The following is a 23,176-nucleotide window of genomic DNA, read 5'->3' as shown; positions in this document are numbered from 1 at the left end:
AGCTGGTGATATAGAACGCAAAGTATGAGGACATTTGCAGATAGTTATAGAAGGGTGCCCATTAACCTGAAAAGCAATAATCAGACTGAGATGATATTATTTTAATACAGTTTTAACAAAAGCACAACATAACTAAGTGCATTGGAGTTCAGCCAAGACACATTACATTTGACTACAGGCTGTCTTATTTGATTATTTAGTTAGTTAGCTTCTGGCCTGAAAAGCATTTGCTGAGTTATGTTGCAGCCAGTTTCCATAAGACAGAAAAGCACATTTAGGCAAGCTATATGAATGAAACTGCAGATTTCTTTTGCATAGTAATGCTATTTCTATGTATGTGTTTTACATCCTTCCCTAAGGCTTATGAGAGATGCTGTGAAGATTATTTATTGTGAGCATAAATTAGAATGGGCTTATAAATCCGGCAGAAATACAGCATCCCAGTTAATTCTGATGATGTTTTGTCTGTTATAACAACTTTTATGTTTTCACAGTGATACCTATGATGATAAAATTACCTAGTTATTTTGTCAGTCATTCAGATTCGTGGCTTGGAGGTTTGTTAAGATCTTTCCTCTATATCGTTTTTTCCCTCCCCTGTCATCAGCTTCCTGTCACTCTGTTTAGAACCTGCTTGCAGACAAAAAGTAGATGAAACATTTAATTCTTTGTTGTGGATGAGATGCTGGTGCTGGCTCTCCTGCTGCCCTCAACCCATGATCCCATTGCTTTTGCATCATGTGAAAAGGGTAGAGGATGGAAAAGGAACAAAAAGTGTTCTTGAAGCTGACTGTCAGATACTTCTGCAGTTTCACCTTGAGAACTGCTGATTTTCTGCAGCTTGGGTTACAGCAGCATGTGCTGAGCGCTTCGCTTCTCAATTGAAAGATTTCCATTAGCCCTCAGGAGGGTTTGCAGTCATGGTATGTGTTACGGCCTGACTGAGCAATATTAGTGTGCTGTTGTGTCAGCTCAGGCTGTCATCTAGGTGGATGGCCTTTCTTTTCAGCTCTCTCTGCATTTGGGATTCCTGCTTTAAACACCAGGCTGAGCTTTTTGCCTCTGGCACCCACGGAGAGCGATTGATTGTCTAGAAGAGAAAATGCTACACAAATTTGTAAAATGACTGTATTATCACTCACGGTTGGGTATAAAGGGTAATACATGGAGAGGTCTCTCTTCCCCCAAAGCCAAAAGCAGTTTTGGTCCCATTGACACAGAACTGACCATTCACTCCCATTGAGGTTCTGCCCCCAGCTGAACACTTGATTGGGAACGTTTGAAGACTTCTGCCAAAATAAGGACTTCCAGTTGCCATCGCATGCTGGGTATCATGCCTTGGCAACAAAGGGTCTCTAGAAACTTGGTGTTTCTTCTCTTTTTCCCTAATTTTTGCATTGTTCCGTTACTCTTAGGAGAGCTTCCTTTTTTTATCAAAGGAAAGGTGCCATTCGATCTGTGCCTCTGTTAGCGAGTGACCTTTCCAAAGTCATGAGAAGTTTGTAGGGTGTTTAAAAAACTGATTTCATTTCATTTTCGTATTTAAAAGCAATGCCCATCCCTTTTTTACTTAGATCTCAAAACACCTCAAGTGAGACAGATCCCAGCTAGAGGGTAGGGGGAATTCTCTGTGTCCTACTAAGAGGGAGGGGGAGAGTTTGCTGTATCTGAAGTGACTCGCTCAAGATTATACAGTGAGTCAGAGGAAAATGTGAAGAAAATACTTATTTCCTTGAAAGAGAGATGTTCGCTTTTACTGTTGGGTTTTACAATGCCACTAATAAGGACCTTGCAGCATCAGTTAATTCCCTTTTTGTTAAAAGACAGTGCGAATTCCTGAATAATAACTGTTGTTGGCTACACATGAAACTTTAAAATGGAGCTTGTTCTCAAACCCTCTTCATTTGTGGCAATGTGAAACCAGGCTGTTGTAAAATAACGTCTCCATTTCATAGCATCCTTCACAGTGCCTTTTTTGACTGAGGAGCTGCAGTCCAGCACTAGTCTTTATTATTACTGCAATAATGGGACTCTGATAGGAGTGCATTTCACATCAGTGATTTACTGTCTCCATTACAGCGTGACCTGAAAGCTGTAACTCTTCTGCCAGGGACTGAGCTTTGGAAGTGCTCCAGGGCCACAGCACAGCTTCCAGGCCAGCTTAGGTTCTTTAATCCTATGTGGTTTTCACCTGATTCAGTCATTTCCAACTTGTGCAGAAAGTGTCGGGAATGTCTCATACAGAAATGGCCTTTGTTTTGTCAATGCTGATAAAGCCACTGCTGCAACTGGAACACGCATTGAGCTGTTACGGGCTTCATAAATAATTTTTCTCTTGCTTGTACCGGGATAAAGGCATTTCTTCAGTGTCAGACAGCAAATGAAAGCAGGCTGTATTTGCTGTGCGAGCCTATCGCTTGACGCTGCTGGGTTAATTCCTTTGGTTTCTGGCACAGTGCCTTATACACACGAATAGCATCTTCTGCATGTTTCAGTGGGTGGTCAGTGAATTGACAGTCTAGCCATACACTGTCTAAACAAATCTATCCTGTACAAGCTAGAATGTCTTATAAAAGAAAACTGGAGAAGTTAAAATAAGTAACATAAAGTTACAAAGAAACAGTTAAAATAGCCACGGAGGGACCACATCATCTGATAGGGTTGTACTATGGGCCATACCTGAAGGCTCTGGAAAGCAATCAGGTGTAGGCATGTCTAAAGGCATCTGACTTCGGGTCTGAGGTCCAGGGTGAAGGGGACGGTGAGTCCCATGATGCATCCAGAAGAGGGAGTGACAGGATGGCTGGAGGCCACTCCACAGCATCTTACCATATTTACTCCATCCCTGCAGGCCTTAAGCATATTAGCGTGTTAGCATGAAGGTAAAGGGACATGTGGGGAGGCATCCGGATACCACCTGGCCCTTGCAGACCTGTGTGTCTGGCACATGGGATTTGGATTTGGATGCATGAAGAGCAGTTGGTAGTCATTTGCGCTTGGGTCCTGGGAAGCTCAGGTCCCCATTCTCAGGGACCACTCGGCCTTTTGTTGTGCCCAGCACCCCTGTAAGAAGTTCTCCATAAATGAGCATCTTGTTCCCCTGGTGCGAGTGTCCAGAAAGCAGTGTGCACTAGCTCAGTTTTGAGTTATGGACAAAATAAAGTTCTTGTGGTTTTATTATCTGTACCACTCATTGAATTCTAATTCAGGGGCTGAAATTAAAAGCCAGGGAAGTTTGAGGGCTGTGGAAAGTCTTTACAGCAGCTTAGTTTAGCACCCATACATGCCCTGTGGTGTTATGTTAGTGTCACATGTGGTATCTACACAGTTAAGTGGTTAATAGTATGGGTTTGTTGATAGAAATTGCTGTTCTTCAGACAGAGCAAATATAAACAGCCAGTAAGCAAACAGGTGTTTGATCTTCATACTGGAGGATGTTCATCAGAAGACATAGGTGATGTGTCAAGCGTCATTTTCCTTTTGTCTGGTATTATCCCCCTTTTTGGGTATATAGCAGTCGCTCTTGACAGGAACTTTTTAGCCCTGTGGCTTTGGTCTAGCAGGTGTATGTCATCCCAGATAGAATCACAGAATCATAGAATAGTTAGGGTTGGAAAGGACCTTAAGATCATCTAGTTCCAACCCCCCTGCCATGGGCAGGGACACCTCGCACTAAAACATGTCGCCCAAGGCTCTGTCCAGCCTGGCCTTGAACGCTGCCAGGGATGGGGCATTCACCGCTTTCTTGGGCAACCCATTCTAGTGCTTCACCACCCTCACAGTAAAGAACTTCTTCCTTATATCCAACCCGAACTTCCCCTGTTTAAGTTTGAACCCATTACCCCTTGTCCTACCACTACAGTCCCTAATGGAGAGTCCCTCCCCAGCATCTTTATAGGCCCCCTTCAGACACTGGAAGCTGCTCTGAGGTCTCCATGCAGCTTCTCTTCTCCAGGCTGAACAGCCCCAACTTTCTCAGCCTGTCTTCATACGGGAGGTGCTCCAGCCCCGATCATCCTTGTGGCCTCCTCTGGACTCGCTCCAACAGCTCCATGTCCTTTTTATGTTGAGGACACCAGAACTGTACACAGTACTCCAAGTGGGGTCTCACAAGAGCAGAGCAGAGGGGCAGGATCACCTCCTTCGACCTGCTGGTCACGCTGCTTTTGATGCAGCCCAGGATACGGTTGGCTTTCTGGGCTGCAAGCGCACACTGAAGCCGGCTCATGTTAAGCTTCTCGTCAACCAACACCCCCAAGTCCTTCTCCACAGGGCTGCTCTGAATCTCTTCTCTGCCCAGCCTGTAGCTGTGATAGGTTCTCCCTGTGACTATGTTCTGTATGTGATTCAAGATAATTTATTTATTCTTTCAGGGTTTTTTTATACCACACCAGTCTTCAAGTATTAGTATGTGCCAGGGTTTGCTCTTGCATTGAACTGCTCGTCTAGGCATCAAATAAGAGAAAGTGCTTTATAATCTCAGCGGACTGTGACTTCTTGAAATCAATAGCTTCCTTTCAGCAGAGTTTAAACTGCTTTCTATTATGTGGAGCCTGACACAGTAACAGAGAGATGCTTAAGATGCTGATGGGGCTGATACTTGAGCAGCAGGTAATGTAACAAGATACCTTTCTAAGTACAGGGGACAAGAGAGCACATGGTGCTCTATTTTGAAGAGAAAATCTCTTGCTAAGGTTGACCCAAAAGCAATTTGTGGTTCATTTAACTGAATTGGTGAATTCACCTGTGCAGTCTATTAAAACATTATATAGAGATAATTTCATCTCAATTGAGAACAGCTAGCTGAAGGGTTATAGAGATTTATAATGGATTACCTTCTATCTACCCACTGGGTGGATGCTTAATCTTAAGTGAAATAGCAGAGCATCCTGGTAGTTCAGCTAGAACTGCTGCCCTGTGGCAAAGCTGGACTTCTCTCACTGCTTTCTTTCCAGAATCATTAAGCTGTTGTATTTTGGGGTGTAAATGGGCACATATAAACAGGTCATTGTCCTAAATGCAAACAGCTGGATTTGTCACCATTTTCAAAGCAAAACTCAAATGATGTCTTGTGTAAATTGTGTAAGAAATAGTCTTCAGTAAATTGAACTGAAAGGGCTTTGGTTGTGCTGCTGAGACTTTCCTTTGTTTAAAAGGCATCTTCTGTCACAACCAAAAGCACTCCAGTATATAGTGCTTTTCTTCTCCATGCCCTCTTTGTGCTATTTCGGGCAAAGATTTCCCACTACTGAAGAAGAAGGAAGAGTTAGATGTCTGTAACATTTACTGAGAGCCTTGCTGTGCTAGAAAAGTACCCTTGCTATGCCTTATTTCTGCTTTGAAGGGCATCACTGGAAATCTCCAAGGGAATTAATACCAGGATATTTACTACATACATTGTTGTGCATACCCACAAACTGTACTCCAAGTTCTGTTACATTTCCTTCCTAATGGAACATAATTCACAATAAGTAATGCCTTGATCATGTCTGTATGTATTGAACCCTGTGCAAGGTTCAGAATTCATTATAACTTTCTGTATTGCTATGCATTTCAGAGTCCTATAGAGAAAAAATGTATAGATCAGTTAGAATAGAAAAGATACTCAACAGAGGTATTCAGCACGTACGTTTAATAACAACAAGGTTTTGTAGGTTTACAAAGATTTGCAGTGGGAATGTTTCCCTCTTCCCTCACAGCTGACCCTCTCCTCTCCCTCTTTCCAAGGTCAATGTGTAACACAGTCCAAGGCCATCTTTCCACATGGGGCATGACTATGCTGGTATGGCACAGTACTGAGCTGGCTTGTATGGCTTTGTGCTGCAGAGCCTTGTGTATGTGTGAATCATTCTAGCATCCTCACATGGAGAACTTTACATAAATAGAAGGCATTTCTGTTTCATCTATTAAAAACCTGCTCAGGGCTGTGTGACCAGACACATCTTTCTGCCGAATCTAGCTGTTGTTTTTCTCTAGTCTTTCTAAGCAATGCTACAAGAATATATAAAAAACAAATGGTAGGATTTAGTGGAGCTGGACCTCTTCAGCAGTGCAATAACCTTTTGTGCTATTAGACAAGCTATGGCCCTTTGAGCTGCTCTATAAATCTTTTACTGGTAAATAGATATGGAAAGCAAAGAAGGGAGAGAATAGATAAAAACTATATTTGGCAATGTATTTGCTTCTACAAGTAGCTCATCAGATGCATGCTAACTAGGTCAACTTTGATAAAAACCTGAACCAAACTCTGTTTATCTTGTAATAGTGTCTAGGCAGGAGCCACAACTCCGCATATACAGGTCATGTAGTAAGGGCAAAAAGGCTTAAAAACCAGATAACCTAAATACACTGATTAGTATTGCTATGTTCTACTTACGCATTTGTTACTTATGCACAGATCCAGTCACTTTTTTTTCCCTCTATGCAAATTATTTTTGCTTGTTTTCTACTCGATTCATAGAATAATGAATTTCAACTTGCTGGGTACTCACTAATTGTGCCTTGTGTCATAAACACGCTTGAAAATAGATGGTTTTTACGTCTTTTCACCTAAGTGGAAAAGAGCTTCTGCAGTAGTAGCACATCATTGTCAATAGAGAAATAGTATTATTTTCATCACTATGTGGCATGTTTCTGCCACAGCCATGGGAAATATGCCCTGAAATCAAAACAAGTAACTGAGGATTAAAATCCTGTATCTTTTTACTGTTAAAGAAATAGCAAAACATAAATAGCAAGTAATTGATGTTATGTGTATCTTCAGTGAACGGAAGCACACAAGACATGGGGCAACATCTGTGAGGTTCTTAGTATACTGTGTCCTAGTTATATACATTTTTTAAATGTTTAAGTAGTGTGGGTGGGCAGTTGCATAGTTACTGTGTGAATGTTCACTCTTAAGGATTTGTATACTGCAGTACATCTGTGCTAGAATGGGTTTGCCTGAATGGTCTCTGTCTTGTAATCATGGTCTTCATCTCAAGTCAGCAGGTTGTGTCAGCAGGGAGCAAGTGGTTAAAACCAGTTGGAGTTGGAAAAGGTCTGTAAGTGATATTTTTGGAAGTCTTTCATTACAGAAATGCTTATGGGTAGGGTGCCAGCAGAAGATTGCTGCATCAGATCTGAAAGCAATAATACTAATGTTGCTATTAGGTAATGATAATACTATATACTGTAATATTTTTATGACTTTGCACTAGCTGATGTGCTGAAAATTAGAACAATGCAAAGTAGCTGCATTGTACATTTCCCTTTTTTAAAGGATGTGATAATCATCTTTTGTTTTTCTCTCCTCTTTGTTATAGGGAGGAAATTGAATTTTAGTCATGACAACAAAGGCATATTTCATTATCTAATCATTACGCTCTCCAGGGATGGGTTTTTAGCAAGCTCAAATACACAGGGAGGCAAAGTTTAATGGCCTAACATCAGAGAGTATCGGTGTGCTGAGCCCCATGGGACACACATGGAAAGGAACATTTTCACAGTTGCAGAAGTCGATCCATCTTGTTTTAGCACTGATCTGATGCGAGCTGGTGTGAATTTGCATGAGGTGACTTGCACAGCCATCATGTGTGGAATGTTTTAAACAAAAATGCAGGTCTTCAGCAAGGTGCCTTGTTAGGGGTTTTGAGGGGTTTTTTTCTTTAATTCTTTCAGCATCTGTATCCATCATTTATTATTCATGGAGTTAGAGAAGAATGGTGCTGAAGCTGCTAAGGTAGCACAATCATATTCACGGGTTTTTGTTCTTGTCATTCAGCATTATGAGTGGGAGGCTATTAGCATGGTTGCATGAAGTTCCACAGAATACATAAAAATGTGAATAAAAGGTAATATATAAACTGTTACTGACAGTGGTTACAGTGTTTAAAGAGAAATACGGTCTTCTGATTGTTCCTTAGATTGTAAAGATTACTCAAAATTGCAATAATTCACTATATATACCATGAATATTTTATTGAAGTAAGAGACAGTGAATATTGTGGTCAGAAAGGACCCGTGTCTGAGTGATACAGTCTACAAGTAGCATTCAAATTCATGAACTCTGGATTTTGTACAGCTTTTCTGCTATGACTGTGGAAAGTGTGCATATACACAAGAGGTTTTTTACTTACTATCATAGAATCATAGAATAGTTTGGGTTGGAAAGGACCTTGAGATCATCCAGTTCCAACTGCCCTGTGATGGGCAGGGATGCCTCACACTAGACCATGTCTCCCCAGGCTCTGTCCATGAGCGGCATGACGCTAACTGTTCAGTCAAGCTACTTTTTTAAAGGAGAGCTGGATGAAAGACCCACTTGACTAGTACAGTTATTTTACTGCATTGAAGCTAGTCTCTGGCTGAGTCCTGAGGATGTTCCCACTTTGTCAGAGGTGACAGCTGCTGCTCACTGCCAGCTTGTGAAGTGTGGCTGTAATATTGACAGAGGCTGGATAAGCGCTAGCAGGGAAGGGATGTTCTCAAACAAGAAAGAAAAGGGAAAATGGGGGGAATAGAAAATCCATGCTTGTACAGTGGATCACTCAAGGATCTGATGCAAGTAACTTTCAGATAATGAATCTTCCTTGTGTGTTCTTATGTGTGTGTGTATGTCCCTTAAGTGTGGTAGGGGCTTAAATGTTGGGTGTTTATCATTCTAATATGGTTGCAGAGATAGAAAGGGTACAGCTTAGTTTGTTGTGAAAACAAAGAAGTTGTTTTAATCATGCTCAAGATTTGTCCAGTTTCCACCAGTTTTCCCCCACTTCATGTTTAACCTGTAAACCCCAAAATGAAGGCATACTTGAAATTCACATCTTGGTTGGTAGCCTTGAAACTCCTCATACGTATCCCTGATGCTCTGTACTCTTAGTAGTTTTTAGGGAGCCCAGTCAGGAGCTCAGACCTCATGTAATTGATCCTGGTTTGGTTAGAACTGAACACAGACACATCCAAAAGGTTAGTAATGCATTTTCTAATAGTTCTGATTTAAGGTTTTGGAGGTTTTTTGTTAGCAAACTTCAAACCCAGATGTGCTTTGGTTCCCAGCATATCCCCAAACTCTTAAAATAAAACTTTTCTCCCACTTTCTCTTCACAGCTCTCAGCAGAACCCTCTCTGTCCTACCTCTTTCTTTCTTTTTATGACACAATCTTGTGATTTACAGATAACTTCTCTTCCAGAAATGCCATTTTTCAAACCCTTACCATTGTTCCTTACTGAACAGGTTGCCTTTCAACAACCTGGGGCTGCTCCCCGTTCCCTGTCCCCGGCATAGCCATCTTGCTTTGCTCAGCTCAGTACGACTTCTCCCACTGACTTCAAGGGCCAGACCTAATTCCTGTCCCTGCTGACCCAGGGGAGGGCGGTTTGAAGTGTCTCAGTGCCTCCAGAGCAATAGCTCATGGTACAGCACAAACATGATGCTGCCATGTGTCCTTTTCATTTGTTCCATGCTACCATACAAGAAAGGAAGCCAGATTCCTTGCTGCCATGTAAATACTATATTAGACGCTGCAGTGAGCCTTTGAAATGTTAATACCCCTCAATGCAGCCAGCTGACAGTGCCAGATTTGTTACGGTTGTGACTCAGGCTGCCACAGCAGGTCCTGTGAGCAGGTTCTTGGGGAGTAAGGAATGTGCCGCTTTTTACAGCTACGACCTTGGGATCATTTTAACTGGTGATTTAGAAGGGAGAAAGCTACTTGGAGGGCGGCTTTGAGGAACAGCAGCTGGTTTAGAGAGCAATGGTGGAACCCCGTGCCATGCTCATGGATGCCAGCTGCCAGCTTGCCTCTCAGTGCAGCACGGGGTGTAAAATGAGGCAGGTTCTCAGCCGACACAGGCCTGGTTGTGGAGGTACAGGCACACACATGCTGCTCCTCAGCCTGCAGCAGGGCTGGATGGGCTCCTGCCACCTCTCACCACTGCTGTGGAAGGAAAGAAGCTGGAGAGAGGTGGTTTTCCACCTTGGGCTGAAGGGACGTGTGGTCCCCTGGTGAAGGGACACTTGGTCTCCTGGCAAGGAGGCAGGAGAGGGATGGGAGTGAACAGGAGTGGTCCTGGCCCACTGAGAGAGGGCTACAGGGTGACCAAGATGAAGGAAGGAGCATCTCTTACAGCAGCACTTCAGCTGGGAGGAGAGACCCTGGCAATGACTGTCACTCTGCCTCCTCTTTCACCACCTCTTATTGGGGAAACGATTTTTTTCCCCAGCCTTTTGTTCTGTGATGACTCCTTCACGCCAGCCTTTCATTTTAATGATAGCATAGCAGTGAAACCGAGTCACATCAAGGCCTGAAGGTTTCCAGCTTTAATCTGTAATGAAATGTAAAGAAACCTGGCAGGGTTTGACACATTCTCAGTCTCCTGAGAGAGGGACTTTGGAGCTGAGCTCTGGGAATCAAGCGTTCAGACCAACCGTGCTTCCCAAACCAATGAATTGTTTTGACTTATTTTATTTTTTCTCCTTAATTTCGCATAGAAATTGGGAAGATTGACCAAGATATATATAAATACAACACCCCAGGATTTACTGGCTGCCTGTCGAGAGTACAGTTCAACCAGATTGCTCCACTCAAAGCAGCTCTGAGACCTACCAACGTCTCCTCTCACGTCCACATCCAAGGAGAACTGGTGGAATCCAACTGCGGAGCATCTCCACTCACCATCCCACCAATGTCGGCCGCTACTGACCCCTGGCACTTAGACTCAGGTAAGCTGGGGTTCATGCCACCTTAGCTCAGTGGAGCAGTTCAGAGAGAAACACATCTTGCCTTCCTCTGTAAGAAAAACAAAACTGAGTGGATGTGGTTGATAAATGACTGTAGGAAATGTAGGAAGTGCAAAGCTGGAATGACAGAGATTTGCCATCAATTCTAAATGCAGTTACAAGGTATTTTCTTTGTCTTATTTTTAATATTCTGCTTTATTTTTCTTTTCCCTAAGTCTGACACTGTTTGACTGTTGAGTTTTGACCTAGCTGCTGTGATAGCACTTCCTCTGTAATATTGGGTATGTAGTCAGCAAAAGGTTGCAAGTACAGATAAATAAGGTACAGTAGCATTTCTTATGCTGTATTCCTAATAAGTGAGTATATTGTGGTCAGCTTCATACAAAAAAAGTAAATCTAATTTTAGGCATAAATATATTTATATAAAGTGCTGATTTGTTTTCTGAAATGTCTGCTTTCCTTAGGCCACGTGTAATGGGAAATCCTGTTAGTCATGATGGCATTCACCTCATGCTGAAAATGCTGGAAAGCCAAAACAATTTGCAGATCCCATCAATCTCAGTCTGCTTTGTAACGGACAGTCTCTGAAAATAGATGTTGTGTCTAACTGTAGAGGTTTGGGGGTTTTTCTCTTGCTTCTTGAGCGTCAGGTAAATACTTAAAAAATATGTTCCCTTTACATTTATAGGGTCAGGTGTACATTGACCCCTCTCTTGTATTTTGTCCTCATTCTGATTTGTAGCGGTGTAAATTAGAACTTGTCCTGGGAAAGCTGATGTGTTTACAGTGGTATAAAATTAAAATGCTAGTGGAAGAACTGGGTCTGTAATGATTTTGATACTGATTAGACTTTGCCTATTGTGTTTGGGGATTCATCCATCTGCCAGTTTCTATATGAGAGGGGACAGGTATATACATCTTTCTTAGAAGTACGTGCCATGGTCATACCTTTTGATTTTGGGTGTTATTTTTTCTTGCAGTGTCAAGGAACTCCGTGCAGTATTTTCTTTTAGCTCCTCAGTAGAGAAATAGGGCAGATGTTTGTAAGGAGAGACATGTATTCCAGGGCTGAGGGTCCCAAACACTGATACAAGCAGTGTTGTGCTCTAGAACTTGTCATTCCCTCCCTGCTGCTGTGCCATTTTAAGATTTCAGTATGTCTCTTCCTGTTTATAACATGCAATCTGCTACTTGAATTTTTTAATCACAATTAGTTGTCCCTTTCTTCTCTGAAATTATTAGGCCAGTTTGTACCTGAAGGTTATGTTCTATGCTCCTCTTTCTAAGAAAGCACATTTCCTGAAGCCTCACTGGTTCATGTCTTTAAAAAGTGGGCCATAAACTTCTTAAGGATGCACTGCTGCTATGAATCTTGTGCAGCTAATGGGTTTTGGTTGTTAATTTTGGTTGGTTCCTTTTTCCTCCAATTAATTTGACTGCAAGCTAGTAAAAGACTATGGTGGGATTTACTCAAGATATTTGAACTGTTCCTTATAGCTCTGGGTGTTAAAACAAGGAGATCTGTTTGTCCTTGCCAAGTCCTACTATGCTTGTCCTTGTATTGCCTCAGTGTTGTCTTGAAAACTTGCTCAGTTGATTCAACTTTGTTGACCCGACAGATTACAAACTTACACATTTCCTTCTGGATTAATTGTAGTACTCGGTCATGGAGCCAGCATGGAGATACCAGAAGGTGCAGCATGCAATTAGGTTGGCTCAAGCTGTTAACTTCCACCCAGAAGATAGATCTCACTGTACTCAATGTAACCTTGCACACAGATGATCTTGGTGACTGGTAAATGAAAATGTTTGGGTTTAGTGTCACTTTGCATTAGCAAATTGGTCGGTTTCACTCTTTTTTTTTTTTTTTTTATGTTTCCCAAATTCCCAAAAAAGGTTTTCTAACACACATTGTGTTGAAAGAGAAAATGGGAGAATCAGAGGTGTAAGTAATGGTTCCCATTGGCTCCAGAGTTGGAATCGAGTCAGTACTCTCAGTGTGAATTTACTCCTTCACTAAACGGGCTAAGGGGTGAAGACAAAAAGCTTTATTGAAATGCGCCGTGTAGAGGTGCTAAAGCAAAAAGCACACACACTTTGCCACAAAGAAATGGTTGCAAAGAACATGGCTTTGAAAGCAGCAGTTACTATGTACTGGGTTTCCCATTTCAAACATTTTTATCTGTAGTTTTTGTTGTTCTGTCAGCTATTTAAATTGAGGATGGCTGGCTTGTAGTGAAAAGAAAAAATCAGAAAAATTTTTGTGGCAAGCATCATATGTTTTAAATCTCATTCAGTGACATACTCTGCACTCATCCTCATTCATATTTTGAGTTAAGTGTAGATTTGTAGCTTTGTTCTCAAATACTGCGGAATTGAATGTTGAGGATTGACAAATGTTGTAGGAGGGGATGAAAGATGAGTGTCTAAACAGGACAAATACACCAGATACATCATACAGCAGATGTAATGATCCTTTCACCTCGAAACTGTAGTGCTGGGTCAGACCTTAAGAGTAATTACCAGATGTTAAGCAGGTTCTGCCTGACAGGTGACCTACATGAAATGTTTGCCTTAAACTCTTCTGTTGTAGTTGCTGTGTGGACATCTACTGGCTGCAGAACATTTTGGATGCCTGAGCAGAGAGGCTAAAGGGAAAATCATAAAGACACACAGCAGTCACTTGCAGCTGACCCTTAGTGACAGTTCAGGGATTTATCAACAAGAAACCTTGTGGCTTTGCTCCCCAGACATATGAATCAAGAAGCCCATACAGCTTCTCGATTCATTGTCTTGCATTTTCTATTAGCCTTGAGTACACATGTACGTCACATTTACAATTTTAGTTCTTTTTAAATGTCTTTGTCATTGTAAAAATGCCACTTCCCTCCTTCCCCACCGCTGGCTGGCATAATGCCATGCTACCGGGCCATTATCTTAAACCATAATCTTGTTCAGCTTGTGAGTATTCTTATAATGCATAGTCTTTTCCTGTTGCTATGGTGATCCTTTCTTGGTGGTGATGAAGCAGGGATTCAACAAGTCATTCTTTTCTAGAATATGACTCTCTGGTGATTTAAAACAAAAGTCAATAATCAAACCCAAGCAGATCATCAATATAGTTCTCTTCCTGTATTTTCCTCCCGTCCATATTATCTCAGTTCGTGTCAGGCAATTGAATTTGCCCTGGTTAAATCAAAAGGAATGTAGAAAGGACACAAAAAAGAGCCTGATCAATGACCATAGTATTTAGAAATTCCATGTCCTACCTTTACATGTTGTCTAAACCAGCAAATTACCTGTCTGGCATACATTTCACAACAAAAGTTATAATTGCTTGCCTTTAGCTGTATTAGCATGCATTTTCCTATATATTACTGTAGCACACGTACAAACAAAAAAGCTAATCAGCAAGATTTTTTTAATATCTCTCAGTTCAAATGAGCTAAGATGCATGTCACTGCTAATTGACACTTTGCTCATTGTAGAGAAGCAAACAAAAGCCCAAACAGATGATTATGTTTGTAGTAAATAAACCCCCACACCTAAATTGCCTTATACTTAAAATCAAAAGATGCATATTATTGGGGTGGGGTAAATATTCACTTCCAAACTTTTCTTGTTCATATAAAAAGAATAAAAGAAACCTACTACATTGTATGTACCTCTCCATCTGAAGTAAAATGTGCTCCAGCTTGCCAAACTACCCGATTTTGAATTTAGTAAAAGCAGGAGATACCAGAAGAGGCAGGGTAAATATAACAGTGGAGAAACCATACTTTAGCACCTTTAAGCTGCCATGGCACTATGTAGCTGCAAGATGCATTTGTTCAGAGTATGAACAGAATGGCATCTAGAGTATTTAACGCAGGATTTAGTTAAACCCATATTAGCTTCAACATATTAAGAATTAAATGGAGCAGGATTAAATGCTACGTCTGCAATGTTCTTCCAAGTGGTGTGACTTTTTTCTGACTGTACGTATTTAAACCCTAAAAGCTCTTTATTTTTGTAGAAGGTGAAAGGCCTTGTCTTTTAAGAATTAACAGCTTCCTTTGAAAGCTATATTGAGCATGTCCGGCAAAAATATTGTATGAAGACATGCACCACTGTCATCAAGATTAAAACAGCTGCCTGCAGGATTAACTCCCTTTTTGTTACCAGTTCATCCCTCTTCCTTTAACAAGTGATGGCAGGAAAGGAAAACAGGTGAGCTGAATACTGGCTATATGATCCATGCTTATCTAATTGGCCAACTAATTATCTTTGTTAAGCTAAAGATAGCAGTTGATTTCTGGACCAAGACAAAGTGTCACCCGTGTGTTAGTGGTGACAGTGCTGAAGGTCACCTTCCAGATTCAGACGCCATTGTGGGGTTGCCATCCTACCCTCCGACCACTGATACTGACATCCCAGAGGGCTGAGAGTGGCAGCATCTGAGGAGAAGCTGTGTCAGACGTGCACTGGTACAGATGTGGCTACAGAGACAGATGGAAATAGCTCTTGACCTTGTCAAGGGCTTGTTACAAACAGTGCAGTGGGAACGAAGGATCAAAGGCATTACTTGCTGGAGGGGAGGGATTCAGCCCTCAAAGTGGTCTGAGGTTACAAACACAGGAACAAAATGGTCTTCTCCAGACACTGAAAGAGTCCTGTACACACCAGTGAATGCAACAGCAGGAGGGTTAAAGTCAATGGTAACGTGTGATGCAGCACTTATTGTCTCCTCTAAGGGACTGCAGAGGAGCAGGGTCACTTCTCCGGGCTTCCTGCCAGGGGCAAGTGCATCTGGGCAGAAGACACAGAAGAGATGCATCGCTTTTGTTCATGGTGCAGCCTTACACATCTAAATTTGATCTAGCTGTTGGCAAAATTAGAAACGGATGTGAAGGTGGTTGCTAGAATAAAATGACACTCCTCCTTGTTCAAGATTGCAAGAAGGATTAGTTATCTTTCCTACAATCAGGGAATGATGCCAGATTCTCTCTTTGAAGTTATTGATCACTTGATGTAGTTGGGGGTTTTTTAATTAACATAATTAACAATGGGAGGCTCTTTGTCTGCCAGTAAGCTAGTTTATAGTTATACTCACTATACAAGAGACAGAAGATGCACTTGCAGCTTCCCCTGCAGGCCAACAGGTTCTTCCACTGCCACATTTTGGTGTATTTCTGTGATGGTTTCGTCTGCTGAGAGCCACCAGCATTCATCCCCTGTCCTTCCAGTATAAATATTGTCTCAGGAGTCCATGAGTTGTTTTCAAACAGGAAGGTGGCTTTTTTTTTTTTAAGACAGTTGGGGATTAAGTCAAGCAGCAACTCACAGCTTAGTTTCTAAGCACCGAGTGTTTCTTGCAGGCAAGAAGGCAAGCGGTAAACACTGAGATGCAACAGTTTCTATTTTTCTCCTCCCAAATCCAGCAGCTAACTAGGAAGAGCATCTGTCTGAAATTTGGCACAATCAGTGCGCCATCCTTAAAGGGTTTAATTATGGTCCTTGAATTACTGTAAATCTCTCTATTGATTGGGAATAAAAATGCCTCCCTCAGTGTCATCTAGTTCCTTCACACAATTATGCACAGCTTTCTCTTATCTGTAAGAGTATATAATTTCAGTGTGAAATTTCTGACACTCTGTCTAGTGTTTCAGAGAACTGACAGGCTGCCAAGCTTGTAAATTCTTCTGGCATTCATTGAGAGAGCAGCATTGTAGCTATTTCATAAGCAGTGATTTGAATGTTAATGCTGCTACCTAATGCCAAGACAAGAAGGTAGTGATATTAAAAAAAGAGTGTTTTCATCCTCTGCAAAGAGGATTTTTTCCACAAGTACTAATTTTAACTAGGAACATGGGGATGGTATAAATTAGGGGAGAAAAAAGAGATGGAGTAGAGAAGGAAGCACTTAGATACCTGAGCACTTTAGGTTTGCCTTCTTTTTCCTTTCCTTAGGCTGAAGAACATTTCAATCCCTGTGTAAGAGGTTCCTCTAGACTACGGTCAGGTCATTACAGCTATTGAAGTTTATTTTAGATTTAAACTCTCCAGTGTGACCCATTCCTCATCCCCAGTCGAAGCTTTTCTTCTTCATAAATGTAGGAGCACGGAAGGTACAGAACCTGACCTTGTTGTTCATACCCTGCTGTAAGAAGCCTTTTCTTCCAATGACCTCAATAAATATAGTCCTTTTTTTTTCTTCTCCTATTTTGTAGGTGTCATAAGTTTTCAGGCTTGTTTGGTATTGGTGTTTGTTAGTTTGGATTTCTTATTTCTTCCTTTTTTTGTTCCTTTCAAGTATTCCCTGTGGGTCCATTATCAGCGATTAGCTATATACAGCGAGGCTTTGACCAGCACTTAACTCTACTGTTCCTTTGAGAGCACAGAAGTGTTTCATATTCTACATTAATTATAAAAGGAAGTATTTGTTTGTCTTCCTTAACAGGTGAAATGTAAGCGCTGTCCATAAAATTTTCATGAAAGTGATAGCTTAGGCCAGCATGACTAATACACGAGTAGTTCTTGTCTGGAGTCATAGTGAGACTCAGTGTCAGACAGACATTACTACCAGGAATTAAAAGATGGATGAGTTTAGGTCTTTGATAGATGGGGGTGCTCTAATGTGCTGCAGATCAGTTGGAAATGTGGCAGGACAAATGTTTAGAATCCTAATTCTGAGACAGAACTTGCTGAAGTTTAAGTTGCAGTTAAACACAGTCCAGAAGTGATCCTAAATGTCTGCTCTCCTTTTAAAATAAGGAATAAAATTCTGTAGTATACAAGTACCAGTTACTAAATTGAGAAAGTGTTCTGGTCTTGCTTCCCACTTTTTTGTACATTTACTTGCTTGTGTGCAAAAGAAAGTGTAAAACTTACTATTGGGAAATGACCATACAAAGGAGGAAGCAGGGGAGAATTGCCTAACCCATTCCAACACACAGTGCAGGAATGTTTTCCCTGTTTCACAGTTCATCCAGGACTGATTTGGGGAAGTTAAAGCTGCAAGGATGGGTCTCCTAATAAGGCAGAAGATTTTCTGTCCTTTTGCTAAGAAGATTGTTTTTAAGACCAATAGAAAGACTATTGTACTATTCTCTCAGATCAAGCCATTCATCAAATTCCATTTCCTCCTCTCCTTAAGAGTATGGACCACAAAATTTGCCTGTAGAAGGAAATTAAAGGGCTAATAACGCAGCCAATTCAGAAACAACCATTTTGACTGATTGGCTTGTTGCCTCTTGTGTCTAGTGTTGAGAACTTGCATTGTCCCAGTTCATTGACCATGGAGCGTTCAGTGAGTTTTGCCCCATGCTGTCATTGTCCATTGTTGGCATTTCTATTGTTCACTCCAGCACCTCTTTCTTCTATAATCCCCACTTATTTACCCACACTGTCCCCTGAGTTTGCCTACAGAAGGGCTGTTGAGAGGACAATGTTTCTATTAAACCATCATTTCAGAGGATGTTTTAGTTTATACTCATTTCACATTGGACTAAAAAGACACGGTTGGAGAGCCCTCCAACCAAGAATGTCAAAACACAGGGTTTGTACAGAACTGACCAGTAGCTGTCAGTAAAAACACTTGAGAATCAGTGAAAAATTCACAGAAGAAAAATACAACCCTTTGAAATCTGCTTGATCTAACAGAACTTACCTGGCAAAACTTACTTTAAATAATTGGTCCAAATAGCACCAGTGTTGGAGCAATAGTGTTGAAGGGCTTTTTTGTCATTTATGAAGGGTTTGGGTTTTTTTTGCTTTACCCTCCCAGCCAGGAAGGTTCCATAGGATTGAAGAAATGAATGGATTTTGATCATGTCAAAATAATATGTATTACTGGCGATGGAGAGAAACAGATGACATATTTAAAGTGAAAAGCCCTAATTTTTCCTCTAAGCTGCATGTTTCTTCTGGTAGCTTCAGAATTGCTATAGCTGTGCACTTTTCCCAATATCCTGTAACCCACACAAAAGAAATCAAGTCTGTTACAGTGAAGACTTCTATTTACATAAAGACAGAAAAGTGGTTCATATTAGGGATATACTTGTAACCTTCTAACGCTGCAGTTGAGGCATCACTAAAAATTCAGGGAGTAATGATTGACCCCGTATAGCACGTTTGAACAAAAATTACCTTTTCCAAGCAATATGGTTAAACTACTTTTTAGATATGTTGTGGTTGGTTAAGTGTGGGGATTTATTTTAATCTGGAAGTGCTTAATATTAAAAAAAAACTTCAGCCAAATTCTCAGTTTTATACTTAAGCTAATACTAGCGGGACTTTTAAGTAAACTCTGTTAACAGAGGTTAATATTAAAGAGTCCTCTGTCAGACTCTGCTCTAAAATACCTGGAAAAGGGGGAATAGGAGTAGTTTCCCTCTTTTTTCTGTTCTCAGTTTGGAGAAGTAGGGGAAAAAAAATGTATTAATTTAAAAAAAAAAAAAAAAGAAAAAAAGAAAATATGGAAACTTTAAGTACAAAATTTGCCCTGGCAGCATAAAATGACACAGTATTTTTAATACCGCTTCAGATTTTTTCTTTTTTTGAATTGCTGTAGTTTACTCCATGGAAGCTCTTCACAGAGCCACATTCAGGAGGGAGCACTGGGTGGGATCGGCATGAGCAGTGGGGTGAGCAAGAAAGGGCAACTGGAGTCTACAGGCTGTGATATTGCCCTTTGATGTAGGCTGTGTAATGGAGTTGTTTACTCCTGCTCCCATCATTCCTGTGCATGTGTTTAGAGTTTCCTTTGTAATCCAGTCCCTTCAGGAAAGGGAATGCGACTGTGAGTGCACATTATTAGTTTCTACTATCAAGAGTCAAGCAATTAGTTTCTGTACTTACAGTCTGTAATAAGGAGTGCTCTGTGATTTCAAACTGTAGCAGTACAGTCCCACCTGACCAGCAGAGCTGACATAATTTGACCAAACATGGCCAGAAGAGCTTGCTCTTGTTTTCCTCTGTGTTATGGTCCTGTGGAGACATAAATTAGTGAATGGATCTAGTGTCCAACACATTCCCAAAATCCTAAGGTGTCAGTGAGTGTTTGTGCTCTTTGCAAGCTCAATTCCTGGAGGCCTGGCTGCAAAATAGAATTGAGAAGGAGGAGTTATGGCTCACATCTTTGCTTTTACTTTGTTCTCTCACTGTTCTACTTTTAATCAAGGTCTTGATTGCTGGCTCTTTTATATACCTTGTGATCACCAGATCCAGTTGTTCTGGTTGCTTCTTTAGTTCATATTTATGTGAAAACCCAACTGGTCTTAGCAATGGGAGAATACCTCTCAAAACTGTGGACATCTGTAAAGCTGAAAGGTCACAGCAGCCTTGTAATATGTTAGGTTTAGGTTTAACAAACTCAATTTCCAGCGCTTCACAGGTTTCATCCGCTGTTTGGTTTAGTACTGTGATCATTCCCACCCTACCTTTTTTAGAGCATATCTGGATTGTAACTTCCTTTGTAGCATGGTGTATTTTAACTAAGACTTGCCCACTCAGTAAAAAAGTTCAGTTTAAAATTGCTTCCAACATCTCTCTAGATGAGAAGTCTCCCTGTTTGGTTTTGGGTTTGGGTTTTCCCTTGCCTTTACTGAATAGCCTTTTGCTCATTTCTCTGCCCACACCTCCATTCTGGACCATTTTTCTACTTTAACAGGGTCGTTTTGCATTTCAATTTTGTGAATTTGCAAAAGGCTTTTATGTGGGATCCATTGTAAAAACTCTCCCTCTGAAAATGACAGATACAGAATCACGCCTACTCTAATGAAGGAAAATTACCATTCACTCTATTAAATCAACCACATCTGTCATCTTTAACACCTAATCCTAATTACGGGCTGTTTATCCAGCCCCATCTCCCCTTTCCATTCAGTGAGAGCTGCTGTATTGCAGCTTGCTGTGGCAATGACCATGCTGAGCGTGCTAGGTGACAGTGCATCTCCTTCCACATTTTTGTGGTCATGTGAAATTTCAGATGTCATTAAAATGGTGGCCAAAGCATGGATTTTTCCTGCAGTCAGTCTTTCATTAGCCTTTTAGGTGCTACAAAGTTTCTTTAACCCCATTAATCGCAAGACTAATAACAGAAAGTTGAAAAGGGCAAAACCTAAGTTCAGACTCCGTAGACTTACTCTGTAGTTATCGGAAGTATGGCCTCATAAACAGGAGCCCATGAAAGGGAAAGCAAAGCGTGCTGTGCCCTTTTATGTATGTTGGCTTCAGGATGATGGTGTTTAAAGCAAACTCTATGGCCTGCTGTGGGAAGACAGAGTGCAAAGAACAGCATTGCCCATCTTGGATCCTGGAAGGGAAGCAGATGAGTGGTGTCCATAAGCCACAGAGGAGCTTAGCGTTTCCTGGTACAGTTCATTCTGTCCCTACACTAGCTGTAGGTTTTAGGAAAATGCCTTTGGTGTGTTCTGACAGCAGACTGATGGCTCTGTGCCACAGCTGTGTGAGCAGGGCAGTGGCAGCATGTCTCTTGGGCCAATATGTAGCTGTTCTCTAGGATAGATTGTAAAGCTCTTTGTTCTTCATGTTTGGATTCACACAAGTGAGACCCTGTCTGCCCAGAGAAACCTAGGGAAGATTCAGAAAAAGCTCCTAAAGTAAGGAAACCTTTCCAGTGCAGTCCCCAAACCAGATGGGAATTAGCTGTTTAAAAGCAACCTTTTAGACCCAGGTAATAAAGGAAAACTGAATAGCACTATTTGTGGCTTCAGCTAACAATTAGGCAGTACGGTAGGTAGGCCAAAACTCCTGCAGTATCCTCCCCGCACCCACCTTACGATACATTCACAATGCAGAGGGGGTTTGCAGGGTAACTACATAGAGTAACTGCAGCTCCATGGCACCTATTTACTGTGGGCAAGTTATGATTTGAAGCTGTCGAGCAAGAGGGCTTGCTAAGTAGAGTTAATGTCACAGTGATAATGGAAGAACGTGTACAGCAAAGAGGCGTTCCCAGCTGTGACAGAGAATTGAAAGCACACACATGCCCATTAGCAACTCACCCTGTACTTCATCTGCATATTATAGCCATAGGAGCTAGTTATTGTATCACTGTGATTTAGATTCCCTTGAAACATGAGAGTTGCTAATAAAAATATTAATTTTACCTGGCCAGTCATTGTAAAACATTTTAGGATTTACTCTTTACAACCTGTGAACAGCACTCTATAGTCCTCTATGCTTTTACCAGAGCATCAGTATTACTGTTGCCCCTTTGTTAGCCTGCTCTGACATGTTCTTTCCTTGTTTAGTTCCTGAATTTCAGCAGCAATAGAAGAATCTCTCTCTTTAGTTGTCTTCTTGACAAAGTTGCTTAATATTGCCAAGGAATATGACCATAGTATGGTCAGAGACGAATTGCCATGTGTTTGAATGATGTAACTGCTATATGAAATGCCTGCACTTGGTACCTGTTGCTGACAGTACTCTGTTGTTAAGCTCACCTTGGAGGATCAAGGAATGTGCCCTCATACATTCTCTTTTGCCTAATTGCCGTGGCAGGAGTTAACCTTTTGCAGTTCTTAGATGTCTGATCTGTAGCTACTTCTGATCATTTGAGAAGCTGCTGCTGGCAAGGAGAATTTCAAGGGAACTTCCACCTGCAAAAGAAAGTAATGGGTTCTTTTCTTCCTCCTTTATCCATCTGTAGTAATACATTCAGTAAAAACCTGGTGTAGACACTTCTGCAGCAAAAGATATTTGACTGAGATTTTAGGTACAGTTTTTCAGTCAAAAAAATCAAACCCCACAATATAAAAGCACATCTCCTGTAATAGAACAGGAATTCGTGAATTATTGAGATAATATCTGCCAACACTGCCATAGGTGCTTTAAAAAGAAGATTTATGAATGTCTTACGCTCCATTTTCACTACAGCACTCCTGATTCATTAGCAGTTCCAGCAGGGCACAACTTGTACAATCTGAGTGTGAAATATTGTTGAAATAGTTGTCCCCTGCCCCAAAACATGTATTGCTGTTTCCTTTTTGTCAGAGATTAGAGTCTCAGAGTGGGTCACATCTGCTTGTTGATCCAATGGACATATCCTGAGCATGTCTAATGACTAGATGCAGTGGAAAGCAGCTTTGGACAGAGGCATTGGGTCCAGTCCCAGCAGCAGCTCTCAGACAAGATCAAGGATGTAGCTTCACACCATGCCTCATGTTTTTCATTATCCTGTGGTATACCTCAGTGGCTGCTGAACATCACAAGCTGTGGTCTTCCATCTGCCAGGAATCCCTTGTGGCATGGCTGTTGCGATGTGGCAGCTCGGGAGGGATCACACTGCCAAGAACTGCAGCTTTCCTCTTTCTTCACACTTCGCTAGTGCCATAGTCCTTGAAATAACCTTTTAAAACAAGATAAAATACACTGTTCAGTTACAAGGGAAGGGAGAACCATGACCATTGTTGGGTTTAAGCTTTCTTGTGTGGAAATACAGATGAACAAACCAAG

At 41.3% G+C, this 23,176-nt stretch overlaps 1 protein-coding gene and 1 long non-coding RNA gene across 3 annotated transcripts in view; one reads left to right on the top strand and one right to left on the bottom strand.

Annotated features, from left to right (window-relative positions):
* The window catches only part of CNTNAP2 (contactin associated protein 2), a 1,011,284-nt gene that overhangs the window by 973,893 nt on the left and 14,215 nt on the right, over positions 1 to 23,176 (top strand). The window contains exon 22 of the mRNA XM_030508582.1: positions 10,469 to 10,699. Within this exon, the coding sequence (XP_030364442.1) occupies positions 10,469 to 10,699 (231 nt within the window). The remainder of the gene's footprint in view (positions 1 to 10,468; positions 10,700 to 23,176) is intronic.
* The window catches only part of LOC115617759, a 69,729-nt gene continuing 56,979 nt past the window's right edge, over positions 10,427 to 23,176 (bottom strand). Inside the window, exons 3-6 of one of the 2 annotated variants that reach the window (XR_003994660.1) lie at positions 22,909 to 23,069; positions 22,165 to 22,320; positions 19,556 to 19,684; positions 10,427 to 10,766 (exon numbers count right to left, since the gene is read on the bottom strand). This is a non-coding gene — a long non-coding RNA (uncharacterized LOC115617759). Of the gene's footprint in view, positions 10,767 to 19,555; positions 19,685 to 22,164; positions 23,070 to 23,176 lie in introns of both variants that reach the window. The other variant, XR_003994659.1, reaches the window with a different exon arrangement.

This window comes from Strigops habroptila, chromosome 1 (genome assembly GCF_004027225.2).
Source record: "Strigops habroptila isolate Jane chromosome 1, bStrHab1.2.pri, whole genome shotgun sequence".
NCBI lineage: Eukaryota > Metazoa > Chordata > Aves > Psittaciformes > Psittacidae > Strigops > Strigops habroptila.
Note: the sequence above shows the minus strand (reverse complement) of the source record. Positions and strands in the feature narration are given on the sequence as shown.